General features: G+C 43.9%; 1 protein-coding gene across 4 annotated transcripts in view; it reads right to left on the reverse strand.

Annotated features, from left to right (window-relative positions):
- Nucleotides 1-307: 307 nt before the first annotated feature.
- Nucleotides 308-19962, reverse strand: part of CCDC6 (coiled-coil domain containing 6) — a 121468-nt gene continuing 101813 nt past the window's right edge. Inside the window, exons 8-9 of one of the 4 annotated variants that reach the window (XM_027091827.1) lie at nt 13982-14106; nt 308-806 (exon numbers count right to left, since the gene is read on the reverse strand). In XM_027091827.1, coding sequence (XP_026947628.1) covers nt 774-806; nt 13982-14106 — 158 coding nt within the window. In that variant the 3' untranslated portion in view covers nt 308-773. The other 3 variants (XM_027091825.1, XM_027091826.1, XM_027091828.1) reach the window with 3 other exon arrangements.

A 19962-nucleotide genomic window follows, 5' to 3' on the forward strand; every position in this document is an offset into this window, starting at 1 on the left:
TCCCGCTTTCCTGCAAAAATTAGAATCTTCTATGGCGGCATCTCTCTCACTTTCCCAAGACTCCCTTCTCCCTTTCCATCCTTAAAAATCTCTTGATCACCTCCCTTCCATTTCTGAAAAATTTACTAAGAAAATCTTAAACATACAAGTGTAGAGAACAGTATAACAAACTCTCAGGCGTCTATCACCGAATTTAGGGCATCGACATGCTCCCCATCCTGTTCTCCTATTTCCTCTATACCTACATCCACCTGCCTACCACCTGCCCCCTCAGTGAACCTTTTCAAAGAGAACCCACAATACCATATCATTGCATCAGTAAGTATTTTATTTAGGAACTTCTAAAAGATACAGATCTTTTAGAAATATTATTTTTATTTACAGATAAACAATAGGATGAATGCATCTTACACATCAATAAAAAACAGAAAAAAAAAGGAAAATTAGACAGATTTAGTAACTTCCATAAAGTCATGAGCCAGGCAAAAGTGAGTCTATCTGTAACCTACATCTTCTGTTGCTTGGAATCCTGTCCTTCTGCAGTTATACTCCGTGACCTCTCAGGCAACCCTATCTCTGATGGCTCTGCTGAGTAAGCGTTTGAACTCATGTTTAAGGACAAAGCTCCCCCAAGTAACTAATCTGCCTAAAGCCATGAGAAAGGTCTCACGGTAAACCTGGAATCTTCCCCGGATGGATTTCCATCTCTGTAGCCTTCCCCAGCACCTTCATTCCATGGTCCTGGTATTTCTCATGGATCTGAGGCCCAGGTTCTAGGGGAAATAGTCATTGGCTAAAATAAAAATCTTAAAAAAAAAAAAAAAAAAAAGGAAACAGTTACAATACCATTATCACAGCTGGAAAAGAAATGAACAAGAATTCTTTAATACCAACTATCCAGGGGGTGTTGGGTCCATTTCTGCTTTGATCCAGGTGGCCCTGGTCTCTCGGGTACTCGACTAGGCACGGAGAGAGGAAGCCTCTTTGCTTCTGAGGGCCCAGTCAGTCCCCCAACACACACGTAAACACACATATGAATGGGGCACCTCTCCACACAACATTCACAGGCTTCCCTTCCCTCCACTCTGAACCAACGCCTCCAACCCCACTCCTCTGCTCCCATATCCCAACACATCTTCCTAAGGATTTTGTGGCAGCTGCCAATGACCACCGCACCAGAATTCCTTAAGTCTGTGAGGTCTGCCTGCCTCACGGTGATACACCCACCCTGTTACCACATTTCTTTTCCATCAAGTGGTTAAGATTGCACGATCTGGAGCCAGACGGTCTGGCCTTGCCACTTACTGCGTGATTCTGGGCAAGTTATTGAAACTTTACGTGTCTTGCTCAGTTGATAGTCCAACCGAGACAAAGAGGAACGGGACGAGAGGCAGCCCGTCTCGAGGACAGCTGAGGGAGAACCCATCACCCCGCAGAGCTGGTAACGCCCTTGCTTCTGCAGAATGAAGCTCTAGCCTCCTGTCCCGCTGAAAGCTAGGATGGTGGGGAGGGGAGGTAAAGGGAGAGTAGGGGGAAAACTGTGACTGCAGAAACTGTGCCGCCTGAGTGTGCCTGGGTCTAGGCAACAGTCCTGGGATCCTTCCCGCAAGAGCAGCTGCCTCAGCTGCCTTGAGATTCCTGAGGGAGTCTCACCCTCAACCTTTTGCCCTCTGCCAAGTCCAGACCCAGGCTTGCTCAGAGCCTGCACCTGTGCTTGGGGTTTAAGCGCCCTCAAGTAAATCACTTTCCCTACCATCACCACTGCCCTTGCAGTGGGACACATAAACACCAGAGGCCTCCGATAGAGGAGGCTCCCCTGACCTCTGGCCCACAGGTATCCTAGAACAAGCTCAAAAGCCTCAAGGGAGCTGATTGTTAAACTGCCAGGAATTTTGTGAGCTGGTGGTTAAACACAGATACTATTAAAAGTTAAATTATTTAAGATGATTTACAAGATGGTATTGAAAATACAAGTGAAGGGAATTCCCTGGTGGTCCAATGGTTAGGACTCCGCGCTTCCACTGCAGGGGTCACGGGTTTGATCCCTGGAAGGAGAACTAAGATCCCGCATGCCTCGCAGTGGGGCCAAAGAAACCGCACAGGTTTAAAAGAACACATAGGTAACAAATACTCAAACCACCCCGCTTCCTAATCATTTGACTACATTTTACTATTACTATGCATTTAAGGTTATTTATACCTAATGTATCTGTACGGTAGAAATACCATATACGGTGTTACTACTGCACCTCTCTCTCCAAGTTTAGTGACTTCACATTGGTGGCTTGAAATCAGCCACGGTGGGGAGTATTTACACCATGAACATCCATAAGCAATACAAACCAAGGTTTGCTTTCCCAGAGGGCAGACACTTATCAACAACCCTGTCTGACTCATCTCCCTCTATAGTTCTCCACCCATGGGTACATCCTCCTCTCAGCCTGCTGAAACCACGCTGTCTGTTGAATTGGGGGAGAACAAGGGGCAAAGTAGATGGCATCACAGCTGAGAATCCAGGAGCACTTTAATCCCATCTCAAATCTTGGCCAACCATCCCTATGAGGCTCACAGGAAAGACTGATTTCCCGAAGTCCATTGCGCATCCACAAGCCACTTTTTTTTTTTTTTAATATTTATTTATTTGGCTGTGCCGGGTCTCAGTTGTGGCATGTACGCGGGACCTAGCTTCCGACCAGGGATGGAACCTGGGCCCCCTGCATTGGGAGTGCGGAGTCTTAGCCCCTGGACCACCAGGGAAGTCCCCAAACCACTTTCTTATTAGCTGGATTTGTGCTGGGAGCTGCTGGTATAGGCCTCTTTCCAAACAGGGCTTCAGTTTTCACCCCTCACTCTCCTGCTTTTGCCCCCTTCTCTCTTTCTCACGCACACACACAAGCTCTAGCCTTCTCTCCTCAAGGAGCCTATACCAGGGCTCCACGAACTCAAAGCCCGCAGGGACCACACTGTAATAACTTGTGTGGTGGGCAGGGGGACCACCGTGGCTCTGGAGGGGCAGGTGTTCCCTGCTCCCCTGGCATAGCTACTGCTCAGCCCCTGCTGACTGAGCAATGGATGGCGAGGCCCTGCTGAGCTCTTATTTTTTAAGAATAATAAGAAATCTGGATTTTTTAAAAAATGAAAGTCTCCCTCATTTCAAATCAAAAGGTATTTCAACTTTTCATAAATTGTAACTATGGGAAGCGACAGATATGTTCACTAACCTTATTGCGTTCATCATTATGCAATATCTATGTATCAAATATTACATTACACCTTAAACTTACACCATGTTATATGTCACTTATTTCTCAATAAGATGCGAGGGAAAAAGGAAAATAAAACACATTACATTTTTCCACCTTTGGGGAAAAACCGTTTTTCATGCATACTTAGGCCAAACCAAATGACGGTGGGAGGTGTTTAGCCCCCAGACCACCTGTAGCAGAGCTGATGCAATCCATCCCACCCCCGTCCCCCAGCCCACCTGATTTCACTGTGAACACTCATACACCTTGCCAGCATCCCTCATCAAACAGGGAGTGACCATCATAGGGACACAAAACACATCAGTGGCTGCCCCGTGGTGGTGGAAGGAGGTGACTGGATACAAAAGGGAATGAGGAAACTTCTGGGGGTGATGAAAATGATCTACAGATTAAAGAGAAAACTACTATTGGGTCTTGGGTGATGGTGTGGAAAGGGACAAAAGGACATTGCAGGAAGGTCATTTTAAGCATAGAGTACGGTTCTGGGACTTCCCTGGTGGTGCAGTGGTTAAGGATCCGCCTGCCAATGCAGGGGACACAGGTTCGAGCCCTGGTCTGGGAAGATCCCACATACCGCGGAGCAACTAAGCCTGTGCGCCACAACTACTGAGCCTGCGCTCTAGAGCCCATGAGCCACAACTACGGAGCCTGTGTGCCACAACTACTGAAGCCCGCGTGCCTAGAGCCCGTGCTCCGCAACAAGAGAAGCCACCACAATGAGAAGCCTGTGCACTGCAACGAAGAGTAGCCCCTGTTCACCACAACTAGAGAAAGCCTGCATGCAGCAATGAAGACCCAACACAGCCAAAAATAAATAAATTTATTTTTTTTAAAAAAAGCATAGAGTATGGTTCTGTTGTCTTGAGAAACAGGGTCATCTGCTCAGGCTTTGGCTTCAGCAAACGGCACTAATTCATTTCTATGTTCTTTAGACCACCCATGAGGAGCTGGTAAACACAATATTCTGCAGAAGACTGAGAACACCCTGTAAGCCGAACTCTGGTTCTTAAATACCTGTGAAAGGCCTTAAATAGATTAAAATATGGTTCTCCTTAAGAAGAAAGCATTGCCGTGTTTTACAGAGGGTTCTGTATGTTCATTTTCAGTGTTCTTTTTGGAGGGAGGAGGGGGTACTGTGGTCTTCCATGACTTGTTTGTAACTGACAGATTTTGCCTCAGTGAAGGATCCTTCTTATCGAAGTACATCCTTGACTATTTACCATGGTCCCAAGCAAACACGCCTGTAAATGATTATAATAAAATTGCGGGAATCCCTGCACCTAGAAGGAGGGCGATGGGCATGGGCAGAGTGAGGAACAGATACCTTCGGTTGAAGGGACCTGTCCAATACCTTAAGCCACATCACACAAGCAGCTGCCTCTTCTGGGACAACTCTGACCACAAGATCCGGGACAGTGGTACCTGAATTAGTGTCTACAAGGTGATCTGATGAAGAAGCTTGGTCCAAATAATTGGTGTCAACAGAATCCCATGGCTATTTTGGGGCTGGTGTATGTTTTGTAAAAACTTGTCATCGTTGATGGATATTTTCTCCCATGAATATGTGTTGTACATATGCATGTCCCTGCGTCCTGGTTATTAAGCAATGGGAGTTTGTAAATATGCATTCCACTCAGATATAACACTACTTCTGAGTTTCAAAACGTGACCATTTCAGAACTATGGTATCGATACCTCCATTCCCAGACACAGGATTTTCAAAAGTGCAGATTAAGTTGTAAACAAACGAACAAACAAAACTATGGGGCAGCCACCCTGGGCTTCGTTGTCTCAGGGTTTCCAGGAAGCCTCACACACAACGGAGAAAATTCAAATGTGGGAGTCATTCTCCCCGGGGTCACCTTCAACCCCTGGAGGAAGGAGTAGGTGCATTGGACAGCATTCCTGTCCTCTGGTGGGATAGTACTGAGGCACGTTCTCAGTTCTTCCTCGGGGACACCCAGTGGGACTGAATTCCAGTTGCCCCCCAATGCTAACGGGCTCATCCGCGCACCCTTTGTTGGCCTCACCTTCTCCACGTTCTCATTCCGCTTTCTGGACTCCCCTTCCAAGGAAGCTCCCTGCACCAAGTCCCTGTCTCAGTTTGCTTTCAGGGAACCCAAACAGTCACCACTTGTGTCATGCTCAGACCTGCAGGTTTCCACACGTTATTCCCTCTGCCCCAAACACTCTTCGCCCAATTTCCACCTGTTCTTCAAGAATGTGCTTAGAGATCGACTCCTCTGGAAATCCTCTCTGACCCTCCCTCTCTTCTAATGCCGTGGGTCCCACTGCGCTGCTGCCCCGCTCACAGCACCCACCACACTGGGAAACGCCAAAAGGGAAAGAAGTTGGTATTCATGTCCCCTCTCCCCCCGCCCCATCCCCCGAATTCCCAGCACCGCACACGACGGCTGGCGTGAGCAGTATTCTTAAAACAGCTGTAGAGTGAATGAAATGATACTAGAAGTAGTTAAGAAGCGACACTATGAAGACTCTTAACGCTCCCATGTTTTAACAATGTTCACTGGATCCCAACCACCCCATTTGTAACAGAGAAGAACAAACGTGACGGCATATTAGATCTATTCCTTTAGCTCTAACCCCTGTGCTCTGTGGCCTGTACTCAGTTGTGCTGGCTCTGCACCTCTGGAAAAGAATGTTGCCCACAGCCTGAAATACACAGGAGGACTCTCAAGGCTCTGACCTTCAGAGATGCAAAGTTGCAGAACAGAGAATAACATCTGTCTGGTTGGAGGTGCACAGGGAACACAGTGGCCAGATCTACGTGGACCGCTGTAAGAACAGAGCATCCCAGCGCCACAAAGTCTGCACCAACCAACCTCCATCCTGCCCCACCCCCCGTCCCTTTTTAGTATAAAAGAAGCCTGAATTCTACCCCTGGTAAGATGGTACTTTGGGACACTAGCCCACCATCTTCTCAATTGGCTGGCTTTCCAAATAAAGTCGCTGTTCCACGCTCCAACTCGTCTCTCGATGTACCGGCCTGTCGCCTGGTGAGCAGTACGAGCTTGGACTCGGTAACACATTCTCATTCTTATCTTGTAGGTGAGGAAACCAAAGCCCAGAAAACTGGACTTAGGCCAGACCTGAACCCACAGGACGCTTTCTACCGTACCTGGGTACCTTAATCTGAGGCTTCGTGCCCAACATTAAAGTAACAGATAGCAGGAGTCAGTCAGTTCCCCGGGTTAATGATTTCCCAATAGCATTTCACCAGCACCCAGACAAAGCTATCCCCGGGGAGATGCGGTGGGAGAAAAGTAGGTTAAGGGGGCTTAAGTTGAATTTCAGCAGTTGCCTTTCAAAGGAACATTTAAAGAACACAAATACGAATCCACAAAAGACTTTTTTGTTGCTTTACGTATTTCATATCCTGTATTTTTTGTCTCTAGAAGTTCAACTGGAGGCTTTTTTACGTTTCATTTTCCTTATGCTCGTGTATTCTTCTGCCTTCTAGAATGCACGAAGAATGTTTATAATGGCTGTTTTCACATCCTTGTCTACTAAGCCTATCATCTTGTTTCACTTCTGAGTCTGGCTTTCCTTTGCTTGATTTTTAAGATGAAAAATTTTCAGGTTAATTACTAAGCTCTCTTTTTGGGATAATTAGTAATCTTGAAAGTTGCACTCAATCATGAGTAGGGTATCAGAAAATACGATCTTTAGAAAAAGATCTAAATACATTCAGTTCAAAAGGATTCAATGTAATATGGAAATGGGGGTGATGTGAAAGATAGAAAAAGAAAACTTTAAAGGACAGAAATTCAACGTCTCATGTTGACAGAAACGTTTGGCACAAACCGTATTTACTACGCACTGGCGTCTTCCTGTTTCTAAAAAGAATGTTTAAAAGTTTGGGCCTGAATTAGACATTAGTGAATACAACTGAATTTCCCCAAGTATTTTTTACCTTTAATAGTCCATACGTTAAAACAAGGACCCAGATTTACCTACAGAGTTTTACGTAAACACAAAAAAGTTTCTAAACCCACCGTTTCAATCTTAGAAGCACCACGTGGACACGCAGCCTCTAAAAGGTGTTAAAAGAAAAAAAGTGTACATATAGCTTAAACTTTATAACTTACATGTTGTTAAAGCACTTCGTTTTGAATCCCATTTTCTTCAAATTCTACATGAAATAAGAACGGCTATCTCCACTATATAGATTAGAAAACTGAAGCCGGCAGGCGCAGCCGAGTCCTAAAGTCAGAGGTCCTGGGGAATTTCTTGGTCAACATTTTCGTCAAGTTACAACTAAAAGCTCGCTGCCATGAGCACAGAGGCATTTTGAGATTTTGGTCAATTCACCAAATGACAAATCAAATTCAAAACTCTTTTCATTAACTAACAGTTAATATGATATCTTGCTTAAGCCAGAGTGAGTCAAGACTAACTCAAGGTTTATTTAGCTCTTTAATATGGAAAAGGACCTAGATTTAAACAGCTCGCACTCCTAAGATGATATCACAACTGTGTTCTTGAAGGCCATGCTCCTAGGGCAGGATCCTAAGTCTGTTCTCTTCCCCTCCAGAACGTGGACTAACTGCTAGGGGCTTCCTAAAATGCAAGGTGTATAAAACATCACCCCAAATATTCATTCTACCTTTCTGCCTAAAGGAATGGACACGGAAAGGACTTGTGTCGTATTGTATACGTGAAGGCCTGTACTAGAGGGTTTCATCTTGATTTTCTCATCTTAGCAAGGCATATAGTATTGTTATTTTACAGGTAAGAAACTTGAGTTCCAGGGAGGTTAAGTAACTGAGCCAGTGAAGGAACTGGTACTCAAACCTAGAACTCATTCTAAAGCCATGCTTCTTATACGTAGGAAGAGAAAACCATACAAACAGACTTAAACATTTAAGAATAAGCTAATGTACTGAGTGTAATTTCCAAAGCCTGACAATATATGTGCGTGTATATACCTATATCTAATTGTTTATACATAACATTTTGGGAATGAGTGTGCTTTTCCTTTCCTTTTCATAATCCCCTAGGTGTATGGTTTTCAAGTGAAATACAACACAGATACGGGACAGTGCGCAGATCATAAACGCACAGCTCAATGAATTTTCAAAAACTCAATACATCCAGGTAACCAGCATCCTGATTAAGAAACAGAGCGGTACCAATCCCTTTTGTGTCCTCATCTTAAGTTCACTTTCTAAGGCAGCCTTTAGTATTCAGAATCTAAGCTGGGTATCTATCAGAAATCACAGGGAAACAAGGTTCATTTTCCGACTCAAAGACCAGAAAGAAAGAGATAGGGTATAAAGCTCAAGAGATTCATTTTAAAAAATTATCTTTATTTAGGTTTCTGATTCAGCACATGTATCAAAGACTAATCAACATAAAGAAGTAAATAAGACATTAATTGGAAGTCTTACATCTCTCTAAACTCTGACCAAGAATGTCAAGATTGCCACTATTACCAGAACTCCAACCTAGTCAAGTTGTAGACAAGCTATCATGAACGACGTACAGTGAGCACACATACACAGAGGCCAGAGACACGCTATAGCACTTGGCTGTCCTCTCTTCCTTGTTGATGTCTTTCCATGGGACAGTCCACTTTTGCTGTCCATGCCTAGTTCCAAAGAAAGTCCAAAGAAGGCTCAGGGTCAACCTGATCCAACACTCTGCTGGAGGAATGCATTCTCAAACTGGTGTGCCTGCAACTTTGTTTTTGCCAGGATGAAGTTCAGATCGAGATGTACAGAACAATCTAGATGACGGTGCAGACTAAGTGAAGAACTAAAGTTGAGCGGTAACCCGAGTTAAGGCATGAATGCACACACATGTGCACACACACAGCACCCACGCTATCATGCACATAGGATTCCTCCCATTGCCTAGCGAGAGGCAACCGGGGCTCGACAGTTAACCACAACTGCTGAGCGTACTGAAGCACGCCCCCCATAATTTTATGCTAACAGCTGTGTGTGTATGTTTTATCACAAAAAAAAAAAAGAGAAAAAGGAAAAAAGAAAACTAAAAAAACAAAAACAACAACAAGAAAAAAAAAAACAAAACCCCAAACCTAAAAACCCCTTAATCTCTTACAATGGCTCTTGAGCATGGAACTCACGTAGCAGCGTCGATGGCTGGGTCTTTAGTAATTTGGAAATAAAAGGTTGTTTTACTATGTATTTCTTTGGTAGTCCTCACTACAAAGTTTTCAGTGTTGGTTACCTATAAGACAAGTACTAGATAGAAGATAGAGTTACGCAGAAATATTTCTTCTATACTGATAAGATAAAAATAGTGAGCTCTCCAAGCACAAGTTACTATGCTTTTTCTTGCCTTGTTGGGCTTCCTCTACAAGCAAGGCTTCGTGCAGGAAAAGTTCGTGTCTACCTAACAGAGGGCGATACATATTCTATCTTCCTACAATTGAACAGTTAACGAAAATTCACATTATCCGTTATTTCTGGTCAAATCAGTTAGAAGCCGATTACAAAGGGGCAGCAAGCACTTGGTGTCAAAGCCACATTCTGGTCACACATTCATTCCATGGTTGTGGTCAGTCTCTCAGGAGCTCAGAATTTAAAACTCCTTTCAATGAACAAAGGAGCAAGTTAAATCAAATCTGAAATACTTCCACCATCTGCCCAATGTCTAGAAGTCTGTCTAGAATGCCAGCATGCTGGATGAAAGAGAGCAGTTCAGAGCCCAGAGAGGCCTCAGGTGTTAGCGAAAGTAATTTGGTTTTGTATAAAAGGCATGGTCATCTGGCGAAGAGTACTTATCCTACTAGCAGCACAGTGGTAGCCAAGGGTCTCTGTCAGCAAGACAGGAAAATGAAGCTACTGAACCTGCTGTGGCTCCCACCTGCCTTCCAAGGCCTCTGGGGCCTCTGGGAGTCAGTCCGGGGTTGCCCTGGGCGGGTGGGCAACAGGAATAGCAGGAACCAAGTTCAGCCCCCCCGAGAAGTGCCCCAGATAAGTCAGCTTCTCGTGGCCTTGGGGTTGGAATCTTCGGGGTCCCTGGGGGCTAAACCATGGCCAAGGAGCTGCCCCAGCAGGTACTGCCCAAGTGTGACAGGCTCCACACGGGGTCATAAAACACTCGAACAGGACATGAAACAGCATCATTTCGAAAGAGTAGTGTTTGTTCTATCAATCCAGAATGTCCACCGGGAGAGGCAACTCGAGTTATGGTGAGAAAGTGCTGTTTGAAGGAGCTGTGTTTTATTTTGCAGTGAAACAACTAGTCTAAGGAAACCGGCGCTACATTTCTGTAGAAGTCTGGATGTCAAGAACCTGTCTCCAAAAGGCATTTATCAGAACTGTCTGCTCACTCCGAGTGCTTTTTTCAGTCACCACAGGGCAATGTTTTGACTTTTGTGCTTTCAGGAGGTCACTAAATTGTTAGCAAGTGGAGGCAAGATGATTACATTTTGGACTTTCTTGTTTGAGTGCAAGACACTACTCAACAGCACTGAAATCTATAGTCTCCTAGAAGATTCTTGTAAACATATACCATTTCTCCTATAAGAAAAACCGAGAACTGTACGATGCAGGCAATACTTGTTCGCCTGCTCTCAGAATTCCTCAAAATGGCCAGGTGCCAGGAGGGACGGTGAGCCGTTGGTGAAATCCCCGGGTTGGACAGGACCCCAACTGACTGAATTAAAAACCTCACGCCTCAATAATTAAATGCCGAACTTCTTCCCCGTATTTGAAAACTGTACTATGATTATGTATATTACACATTATAAATACAATTTATAGAGACCTACGATTTCTTTCAAATGACTGAGGCGTGACACTCTCAGTTTGGAGGTGGAAACTGAAAGAGTCAAAAAAAAATCCTATTGTTGCTTTTACTCTCAAGTTCTTAAGATGCTAGTCAAACACGACTAGCCAGTGAGACGAGACCTCTTCTCATTCTGTAACTTGTAACTATGCATTCAAAGGCAAAAATGGAGGTTTCTCTACTGTACAATATTAAATATCTACAATGTCATGGTTCCTTACGGGTAGGAGTGTGTTCAGTAAAGAGCTAGCTATTAGAGATGGCGGTCACAAAACATGGACTCTTCAAAATTATGGATAAATTAACTTTCAGTTCTCTGATTATATCCAACAGATACACATTCTCATCATAAAATATACATTCTCTAGTAAGTTATTTTTGTCCACAGCATATATAAATATGCAAACACAGGTGGTAAAAATCACTTTACTACCAAAGTACAAAACAGTAACTGCTGAAAAGCCAAAATAAAGGTGTTGCAAGTGTTAAGAAAAGACTGACTCACGGCGTTCCACTGTAGAGTGAAACCAGACGATTTATTTGTGCTAAATGAATGGAAATGACGCATTCAGGATATACTTCTTTGTACACTGCGCTTGCTTTGACTGGGCAAACTAAGCAGTCCTCAAGGCTAATGTGCCACTTTCCTCTACGCCTCTTTCCTGCCAGCAATAAAGTATTTTGGCCATTGTGCCAAGATGTTCCTATAATGTTCATTTCACATAGTATTTTCTCATAGTACTCTGCACCTTTAAAATATCTGTTCGAACTCTATTTTAGGGGAACGCGAGTAAAGAACGTAAAGGGAAATGAGCTGTTTCTGTCACCATCACGTTGCCTTCTGCAGCAGAAATCACACAGCACATCCTAATCAGCCATCGCAACCACTGGCGGGTAGGACAACAGGTATCGACTCACGTGAGAGGGCCAGTTTGGGTAGGGTAACATCAAGGATAAAGAAAGACTCACACCCAGATATACGATAATTATCTATCCCATGTATGTGGAAAAGGTACAGCCATGTGATCCAATACTTCAGGAGATCTGTTTTACAAGAGACGTGGATGTTGAGATATACTGAAAAGAACCCATACAAAGTGTATCGTAGAAAGCTCTATTAAACATTGTCTTGGGCACTGATGCATCCAACTTCCCATTCTATAGTGAGAGCTAGATTTTCAAAGGTCTGAATTGTAGTGCTGAATTACTGGTATGCTTGGTAAACACTATTCTAATGGGGGTGGGGGGAGAGGTGGGTAATAACAGCTCAGTAATTTCCTGCGAATTCATGGGGAAAAAAAATATAAAAAAGATATCCCTTTTTATTTTACAAACCTAAAAGCCAGGAAAATGAAGCTCTGGGGCCAAGCAAAAAAATTGCACACCGCTGCTGAACTACCAAATAGTCGAATAGCCGACGTCCCAGCCAGGGAATGGACGCACATGAAGATTCAAGTAAAACACCGATGGAGAAAGTCGTCTGTTTAGTGTTGTAGACCCACAACACTGGCTGCGTTTCCGACACACATTTACAACACAATGAATAGTGAAGCCTAGATAACCTCAGTGCAAATAAGTCAGATCCGAATATGCCAGGGAAGGAAGCCTGTGGCGTCTTGAGTCGACGGCTCCACTGCACGAACGAGTCCCAACGTGAGGTTCGGACTGCGCACATGCATTAAGGCTGGGAGGAGGGGTGCACCGAATGTTGCGAGGGGGCGGGCTGCAAGGTGGCTGCCGAGGGGACCGCGGGCTGCATGGGTGGCGGAGGTGGAGGTGGCGGAGGCTGGACGGGGGTCTGTGTGTTGGGAGACGGAGGCGGCGTGGGCCGTTTGAATTTGTCAGGGCTGTTGCTCCTCCGCGGTGAAGGCCTCTGTAGACAGGACAGGAACAGCAGGTCAGAGCAGGCACAGACGGCTCATCCCTAACCCAGCGTGACTCGGAGCCCAGGATGCCCCAAAGCGGACCCACAGAGACCAAACACCAGCGAGGTCCTTGTCCATCCCTACTGGCTTCTGAACCCGTCAGGAAAACTTCAACAAGGTAGAGTTTACACCGACATCTATGAAAAAGCTATGCAAAATCGCTATGAAACGTGCATCGAATCAAACGACTGGACCTCGGTGAGACAGTCCTAAAATTGGAAAAACAGCTGTCACGTCCTCCCCTTAAATCTTTTCTGTTCGTCGTATGTCTCCAGCTCCTTCCATCCCTCAAACAAGTTGTCAATGTCATGAAAGCTACAGCTCGACCAAAAACGTTCCTGCTTTAATGTAAAGCTCATCAAACCAGCAAAACAGATTCAGAAATATCTTACATGCTTTTTTTGGAGAATGGGGTTCTTTTCAAGATTCCCTCATTGGGAATACCCTCAGTTCTACCCTGTTCTCAAACCCCTATTAGCGACATTTCTAACCGGTCTATTAGTCAACTAAATAACCAGCTCTAATGAAAACACTCCCCTGAGTAGAGTTTGAACCGGATACACTTAAGGTTCCTTCTAATTCCAGGAAAGAAAATTCTGGATGAAACTAGAAACAAGTCTAATTCCAGGAAGAATACTGAGGGTCAGTAAACTGTGAAGGTGCGGACAAGAAATACTTTAGACATTGTGGCAACCAACGATAATTCGCTATGGCAAGGAGCTGGCTAGAGTTCAAACGAGGCACAGGCCGGAGGTCAAATTACGTTTCACAAAGGGCAATATTTCATAGAAGATGAAGGTGAAGTTTTGCCTCCTGGGAAGGATTTTAGTTTCAACACCAGAATGCAGCATCAAACTGTTGGGAGGTCTCTAGAAGTTTAAGGTGAACTGAAGGAAGGAAGGAAGAAGAAAGGTAAATGTCTGAGGACATCAATGTTGGCTCCCACGGAGGACCAGTCGCTACCAACACCAGGAGGAAAGCGCTGCTTCCTGCCCCATGGATACTTACTGTGATACCGTGGGAGGCTCCCATATGCTGCACATGAAGACCTGGGGAATTGTAATAAGACATTCCGGCTCTAGTCAGTGAAGTCGGTGGCGTGAAACCAACTGTGTGACTCGCATACGAGAGACCTGAAATATAACAACAACTCGTAAGTATTATTACAAACTCAACTCTCTGGCGTCTTTAAGCATCTAGGAGGCTTTAAAATGCAGAAGCTCTTAGTCACCCACAAAAATGCAAACAGGTAAGAGGAGTGGTGGGCTCACCAAACGGCCTGCTGGATGGGTAACAAGGGATATAAAAGTCAAGCCCTGGTACAGACTAAACAGCCCAGAAATAAGTGCACACATAAACGGTCAGATGATCTTCAGTGAACGTTCCAGGAATATGCAATGCGGAAAGGGTAGTCTCTTCAACAAACGGTGCTGGGAAAACTGGAGATTCATGGGCAAAAAGAATGAAAGTGGAGCCCTATCTTACACCATACACAAAAATCAACTCAAAAGGAATTAAAGACCTAAACGTAAGACCTGAAACCATAAAACTCCTAGAAGGAAACACAGGAGGAAAGCTTTATGACATTGGTCTCAGGAATGATTTCTCAGATAGGACACCAAAAGCACGAGCAGCGAAGCACACGTAGCCAAGTAGGACTACAGCATCCTAAGACGCTTCTGTTCAGCAAAGGAAATCATCAACAGAAAGGTCACCTATGGAATGGGAGAAAATATTTACAAACCATAGATCAGATAAGGGATTAGTATCCAAAATATATAAGGAACTCCTACAACTCAAAAGCAAACAAACAAATACTCTGATTTAAAAACGGGCAAATGACTTGAATAGACATTTTGCCAAAGACAACATACAAATGGCCAATAGGTACATGAAAAGATGCTCAGCTTCACTAATCATCAGGGAAAAGCAAATCAAAACCATAACAGGATATCATGTTACACCTGTTGGGATGGCTATTATAAAAAATAAAAATAAAAAACATTTTTAAAGTGTTGGCAAGGATGTGGAGAAAAGGGAACTGCTAATGGGAATGTAAATTGGTAGAGCCACTATGGAAAGCAGTACGGAGCTATCTCAAAAAATTAACAATAGAACTACCATATGATCCAGCAATCCCACTTCTGGCTATTATCCAAAAGGACTGAAAACAGGATCTTGAAAAGAAATTGCACTCATGTGTTCATTACAACACTATTCACAGTAGCCAAGACGTTAACAACCTAAAAGTTCATCAACAGATGAGTGGATAAAGAAAACATGGTATATACATACAATGGAATATTATTTAGCCCTTAAAAAGAAGAAAATTCCTTTAAAAAAGAACATGGATGAACCTGCAGGACATTATGCTAATATAAGCCCGTAACAGAAGGACAGATACTGCATGATACCATATACACGAGGGATCTAGGTCACACTCACAGAAGCAGAGAGCACAACAGTGGTTGCCAGGGGCTGGGGGTAGAGGAAATGGGGGACTGTTGTTCAATGGGCACAAAGTTTCAATTTTATAAGAAGAATAAGTTCTAGAGATCTACTGCACAACACTGTGGTTTGTTTGTTTTTTAATTTATTTTATTTTTGGTTGTGTTGGGCTTGTGGGCTTTTTCTAGTTGCAGCGAGCGGGCTCTTCGTTGTGGCCTTCTCATTGCGGTGACTTCTCTTGTCGCTGAACACGGGCTTTAGGTGTGCGGGCTTCACTAGCTGTGGCATGTGGGCTCTAGAGCGCAGGCTCAGTAGTTGAGGTGCACGGGCTTAGCTGTTCCGTGGCATGCGGGATCTTCCCAGAACAGGGCTCGAACCCACGTCCCCTGCATTGGCAGGTGGATTCTTAACCACTGCGCCCCCAGGGAAGCCCCATTGTGCTTTTTTAACGATACTGTACTGTACAGATAATAATGTGTTAAGAGGGTAGATCTCATGCAAAGTGTTCTTATGACAACTAAAAAAAAACAAGTCCAGCCTTGACAGGAGTCCAACTGAGATGTACAGAAGTAGAAGACATGAGAAGAAACAAGAGTAAACTGGAAAAAATAGAGCAAAGGGGTAAAAATCAGATGCAAGGAAAGGGTAAGTGTCAAAAGATATACCAATAATAACGAGACAAAACCAATGGGTGTGTATAGCAGCCACAAAGCAAACAAAAAATTCACCACTGAGAACTTGGCAACTTCAGGATATTCAATGAAGAAAACAAAAAGCCCTACATATGCCAATGTTCCCCCCAAAGAAACTGATATTTAAGGAAGAAACACCCCCAGCCCACTATAACCTTCTGCATAGTCTTCATCTAGGACCCCAGAATCAGCTCCAAAGTTTAATGCCCAGATCTTAGTTCCCTGACCAGGGATCGAACCCGTACCCCTGCAGTGCTCGAGCAGTCTTAACGACTGGACCACCAGGGAAGTCCTTAAAGACGCTCTTCTATAGTGTCTTTTGACTTCCACGGTGGAGACATGCAGCCACCACGCCTGTCTTTAGTTGTCCTGTCCCAGAATCTGTCTGTGCCCTCAACACCTATGGTTAAGGATTTTATTTCTTGCTTTGACTATGAACTAGTGTGCTGCTTTCTATCTGACATATTTCCATTTCCAACTGTGGATTTGGTTCACATGTACAACATGGAGGTTTGGGGTAAAGCACAAGTCTTTGGGAGCTCGGTGGTCATTTACTGTGACTTGTATTTGTATCGCAAGAACTTCGTTCAGCTTGGGGAGGGAAGAAGGGGTTTTCTTTAAACAACTTTGGGAAATACAACCCTAATTCCATTTCTTATGAAAGTGATGAAATTTAAGAGAAAAGCTTTGAAAGTAGGTCCTTATCGCCAGATAGAGAAGCTCAGGGGGTTCGATTCATAATACAAAATAAATGAATAAGATCAAGCCCATTGCCCAGTATGACAAGGTTAATAATGATGAGTATGTTAATCTGCTAATCACGAATCTTCAAAGACCGCCTACTGCCTGCTCAAATTAAAAAAAAAAAAAAGAAAGTCCCTTCTCTGGCTATTAAAAAGGCCTGCATTTGGCTCCAAACTATCTCCTGATGTTCTAGGTCAGTGGTTCTCAATACCGAGAATCAAAGCCCTCGTCCGACCCCAAATCAAGTGAATCCGAATCTACGGGGAGCAGGGCCCCAGGGCAGCCGGTGATAAGAACCACAGTGACCTGATCACTCTTGATTCTGACCTCCACGTCTCAGTTCCCACCATGGCCTTTGCCTGGGATGTCTTCTCTTTACTGCAGGACTTGGTTTCTCCTTCTCCCCTTGTCAATCAGGACCTCACTCAGCCTTTGGAGGGGCAAAGAGCCCAGACTCCAGAGCCGACTGCCATATTATCTCGGGCTCTAGTTCTGCCACTTGGTGCTGAGCGACACTGGACTTTAGATCCCTCAACTGTGAAATGAGATTATCACAGTGACTGCATAAGGTTGTTGTGAGGATGAAATGAGTGCCTGGCACAAAGGAAGGGCTCAGCATGTTTCAGCTCATTAACCTCTCCTTCAGGGCTCTTCTCAAAAGCTCTCTAAGCTGGTAGCTCTCTCTTCTTTGAAACTCTCTTTATTTAGTGCTTTTTTTTTATTATACCTTTTAATTTTATCCTAACTTTTTATTTTGAAATAGTTTGTAATTCGTAAGAAGTTGCAAAAAGACTACAGGGTCCCTGTCTACCCTTCACCCAGCTCCCCCCAGTGATATCTTACATAACCAGAGCACACTGTCAAAACCAGAAAATTGACACTGGTCCAATACAAGTGACTAAGGTACAGACTTTATTTGGATTTCATCAGTTTTTAATGCATTCTTCGTGTGTGTGTGGGTACAGGTGTAATTTTTATCACCTGTGCAGATCCAAGTAATTATCACCACAATCTGGATACAGACCCGTTACAAAACCACAAACAAGCTTCCTTGTGTTGTCCCTTTTTAGGGACATGTAGTCACCCCTTCCCTCTAATCCTAACCCCTGGCAACGACGGATCTGTGCTCCACCACTGTAATTTTGTCACTTTGAGAATGTTATAGATATGAAATCATAGAGTATATAACCCTTTGAGATTAGTTTTTCATTCATCACAATGCCCCTGTGATCCACACAAGTTATTGTGTGTATCAAGTTAACTCCTTTTTAGTTCTGGGTAGTATGTCATTGAGTGGGTGTACCACAACTTAACTTTTTAGGGGATATAAAATACATAAAATGCGGGCTTCCCTGGTGGCACAGTGGTTAAGAATCCGCCTGCCAATGCGGGGAACGTGGGTTCAAGCCCTGGTCCAGGAAGATCCCGCGTGCCACGGAGCAACTAAGCCCATGTGCCACAACTACCGAGCCTGCATTCTAGAACTCATGAGCCACAACTACTGAGCCCGTGTGCCACAACTACTGAGCCTGCGCTCTACAGCCCATGCTCTGCCAACAAGAGAAGCCACCGCAATGAGAAGCCCGCGCACCGCAATGAAGAGTAGCACCCACCTGCCGCAATTAGAGAAAGCCCACGTGCAGTAATGAAGACCCAACACAGCCAAAAATAAATCAATTAAATAAATTTTTAAAAAAACCTATAAAAAAGGCATTGCTTATTAAAAACCAAGCAAACAAAAAATATATATATATATAAAACTTGTATTAAGATTATCTTATTTCTTGTGTTTTGCCCCCTACTTCCCTAGGCCCTATAAGCTCTTAGAGGCCAGAGACCATGTCTTACTAGTTTTTGTTTTCCCTTAATCATCATGCATCTGACCCTCTTGCCCAGGAATACAATAAACAATAAGAATCCCAAAAAACCTAGGTAGAAAATATCTCCTAAACAGAATACTGTGGCTTTATAAAGCTATTCCTGGAATAAATTGCTCTTGCTGTGCTATACAAATGCATTAACTAGAGTAAAAATTTTAAGATTTATTTCATTGTCCACAAGTTCAAGACAACAAATTTTAAAAATGACTCCTGAAAAGCAATTCATGACCAAAAACCACTGAGCAAAATGAATCAAGATACCAAAGTGTATAATCCATAGAAAACCAACTACTTAAAGGAAAACTACAAGAGGTCGGGGGGATAGGGAGAGGAGACACTTGAAAACACTAAAATATTAACACTGCCTTTGGATAAAAGGATTCTGGATGGTTTTATTTCTGCTTCTTTATACCCTTCCGACTGCCCCCAAATTCCCTCTAATAAATCTTTGCTGAAGGAAGAAAAAAAAATAAGCATCGTCGAACCAAACTAAAGGCAGACACCTTCTGTTCCTTTGAAATTTATCTTAGTTCCACAAGTCGGACATGTCTCTGTTAACATTCATACGCTAGAGATACGACTTCCTCTTTAACGCTCTCTCATCTGGCTCTGTCCCCATCACTCCATCAAGGCTGCTCTCGCCAAGGCCAGCAGTGTTTCCGCGCTGCCAGGTGCACTGCTACTCTCCACCTCTCATTGCACTTGACCTTGGGGCAACAACAGACAAAGCTGACCCCTCCCTTCCTGCTGAAATGCTTTATCTTAACCTCAGTGACATCGGATACCCGTTTCCCTTCCCCTTCCCTGGCAGCAACTTCCCAATCTCCTTCACCAGGTTTCCTCCTGTACCTGACCTCTACATATTACATCCTTCAGGATCAGATGGGAGGGTTTTCCTCTTCTCCCTCCATCTTCCACGACTAGGTGATTTCATCTATGTTAGTAGCTTTCTTTAAAATACATTTTTTTATTTTAGAATAGTTTTAGGTTTACAGAAAAGTGGCAAAAATAGTACAGAGAGTTCCTGCATCTCACACACTCAGATTCCCCGTTATTATTATTATTATTATTATTATTTTTTGGCCGTGCCCCGAGGCTTGTGGAATTTTAGTTCCCCAACCAGGATCGAACCCAGGCCCTCGGGAGTGAAAGTGCAGAGTCCTAACTACTGGACCACTGGGGAATTCTGAAAGATGCCCTATTATTAACTTCTTAAGCCAGTGTG

The sequence above is a fragment of the Aethalodelphis obliquidens genome, unplaced genomic scaffold, assembly GCF_003676395.1.
Source record: "Aethalodelphis obliquidens isolate GAN/ISIS:26980383/991018 unplaced genomic scaffold, ASM367639v1 scaffold73, whole genome shotgun sequence".
NCBI lineage: Eukaryota > Metazoa > Chordata > Mammalia > Artiodactyla > Delphinidae > Aethalodelphis > Aethalodelphis obliquidens.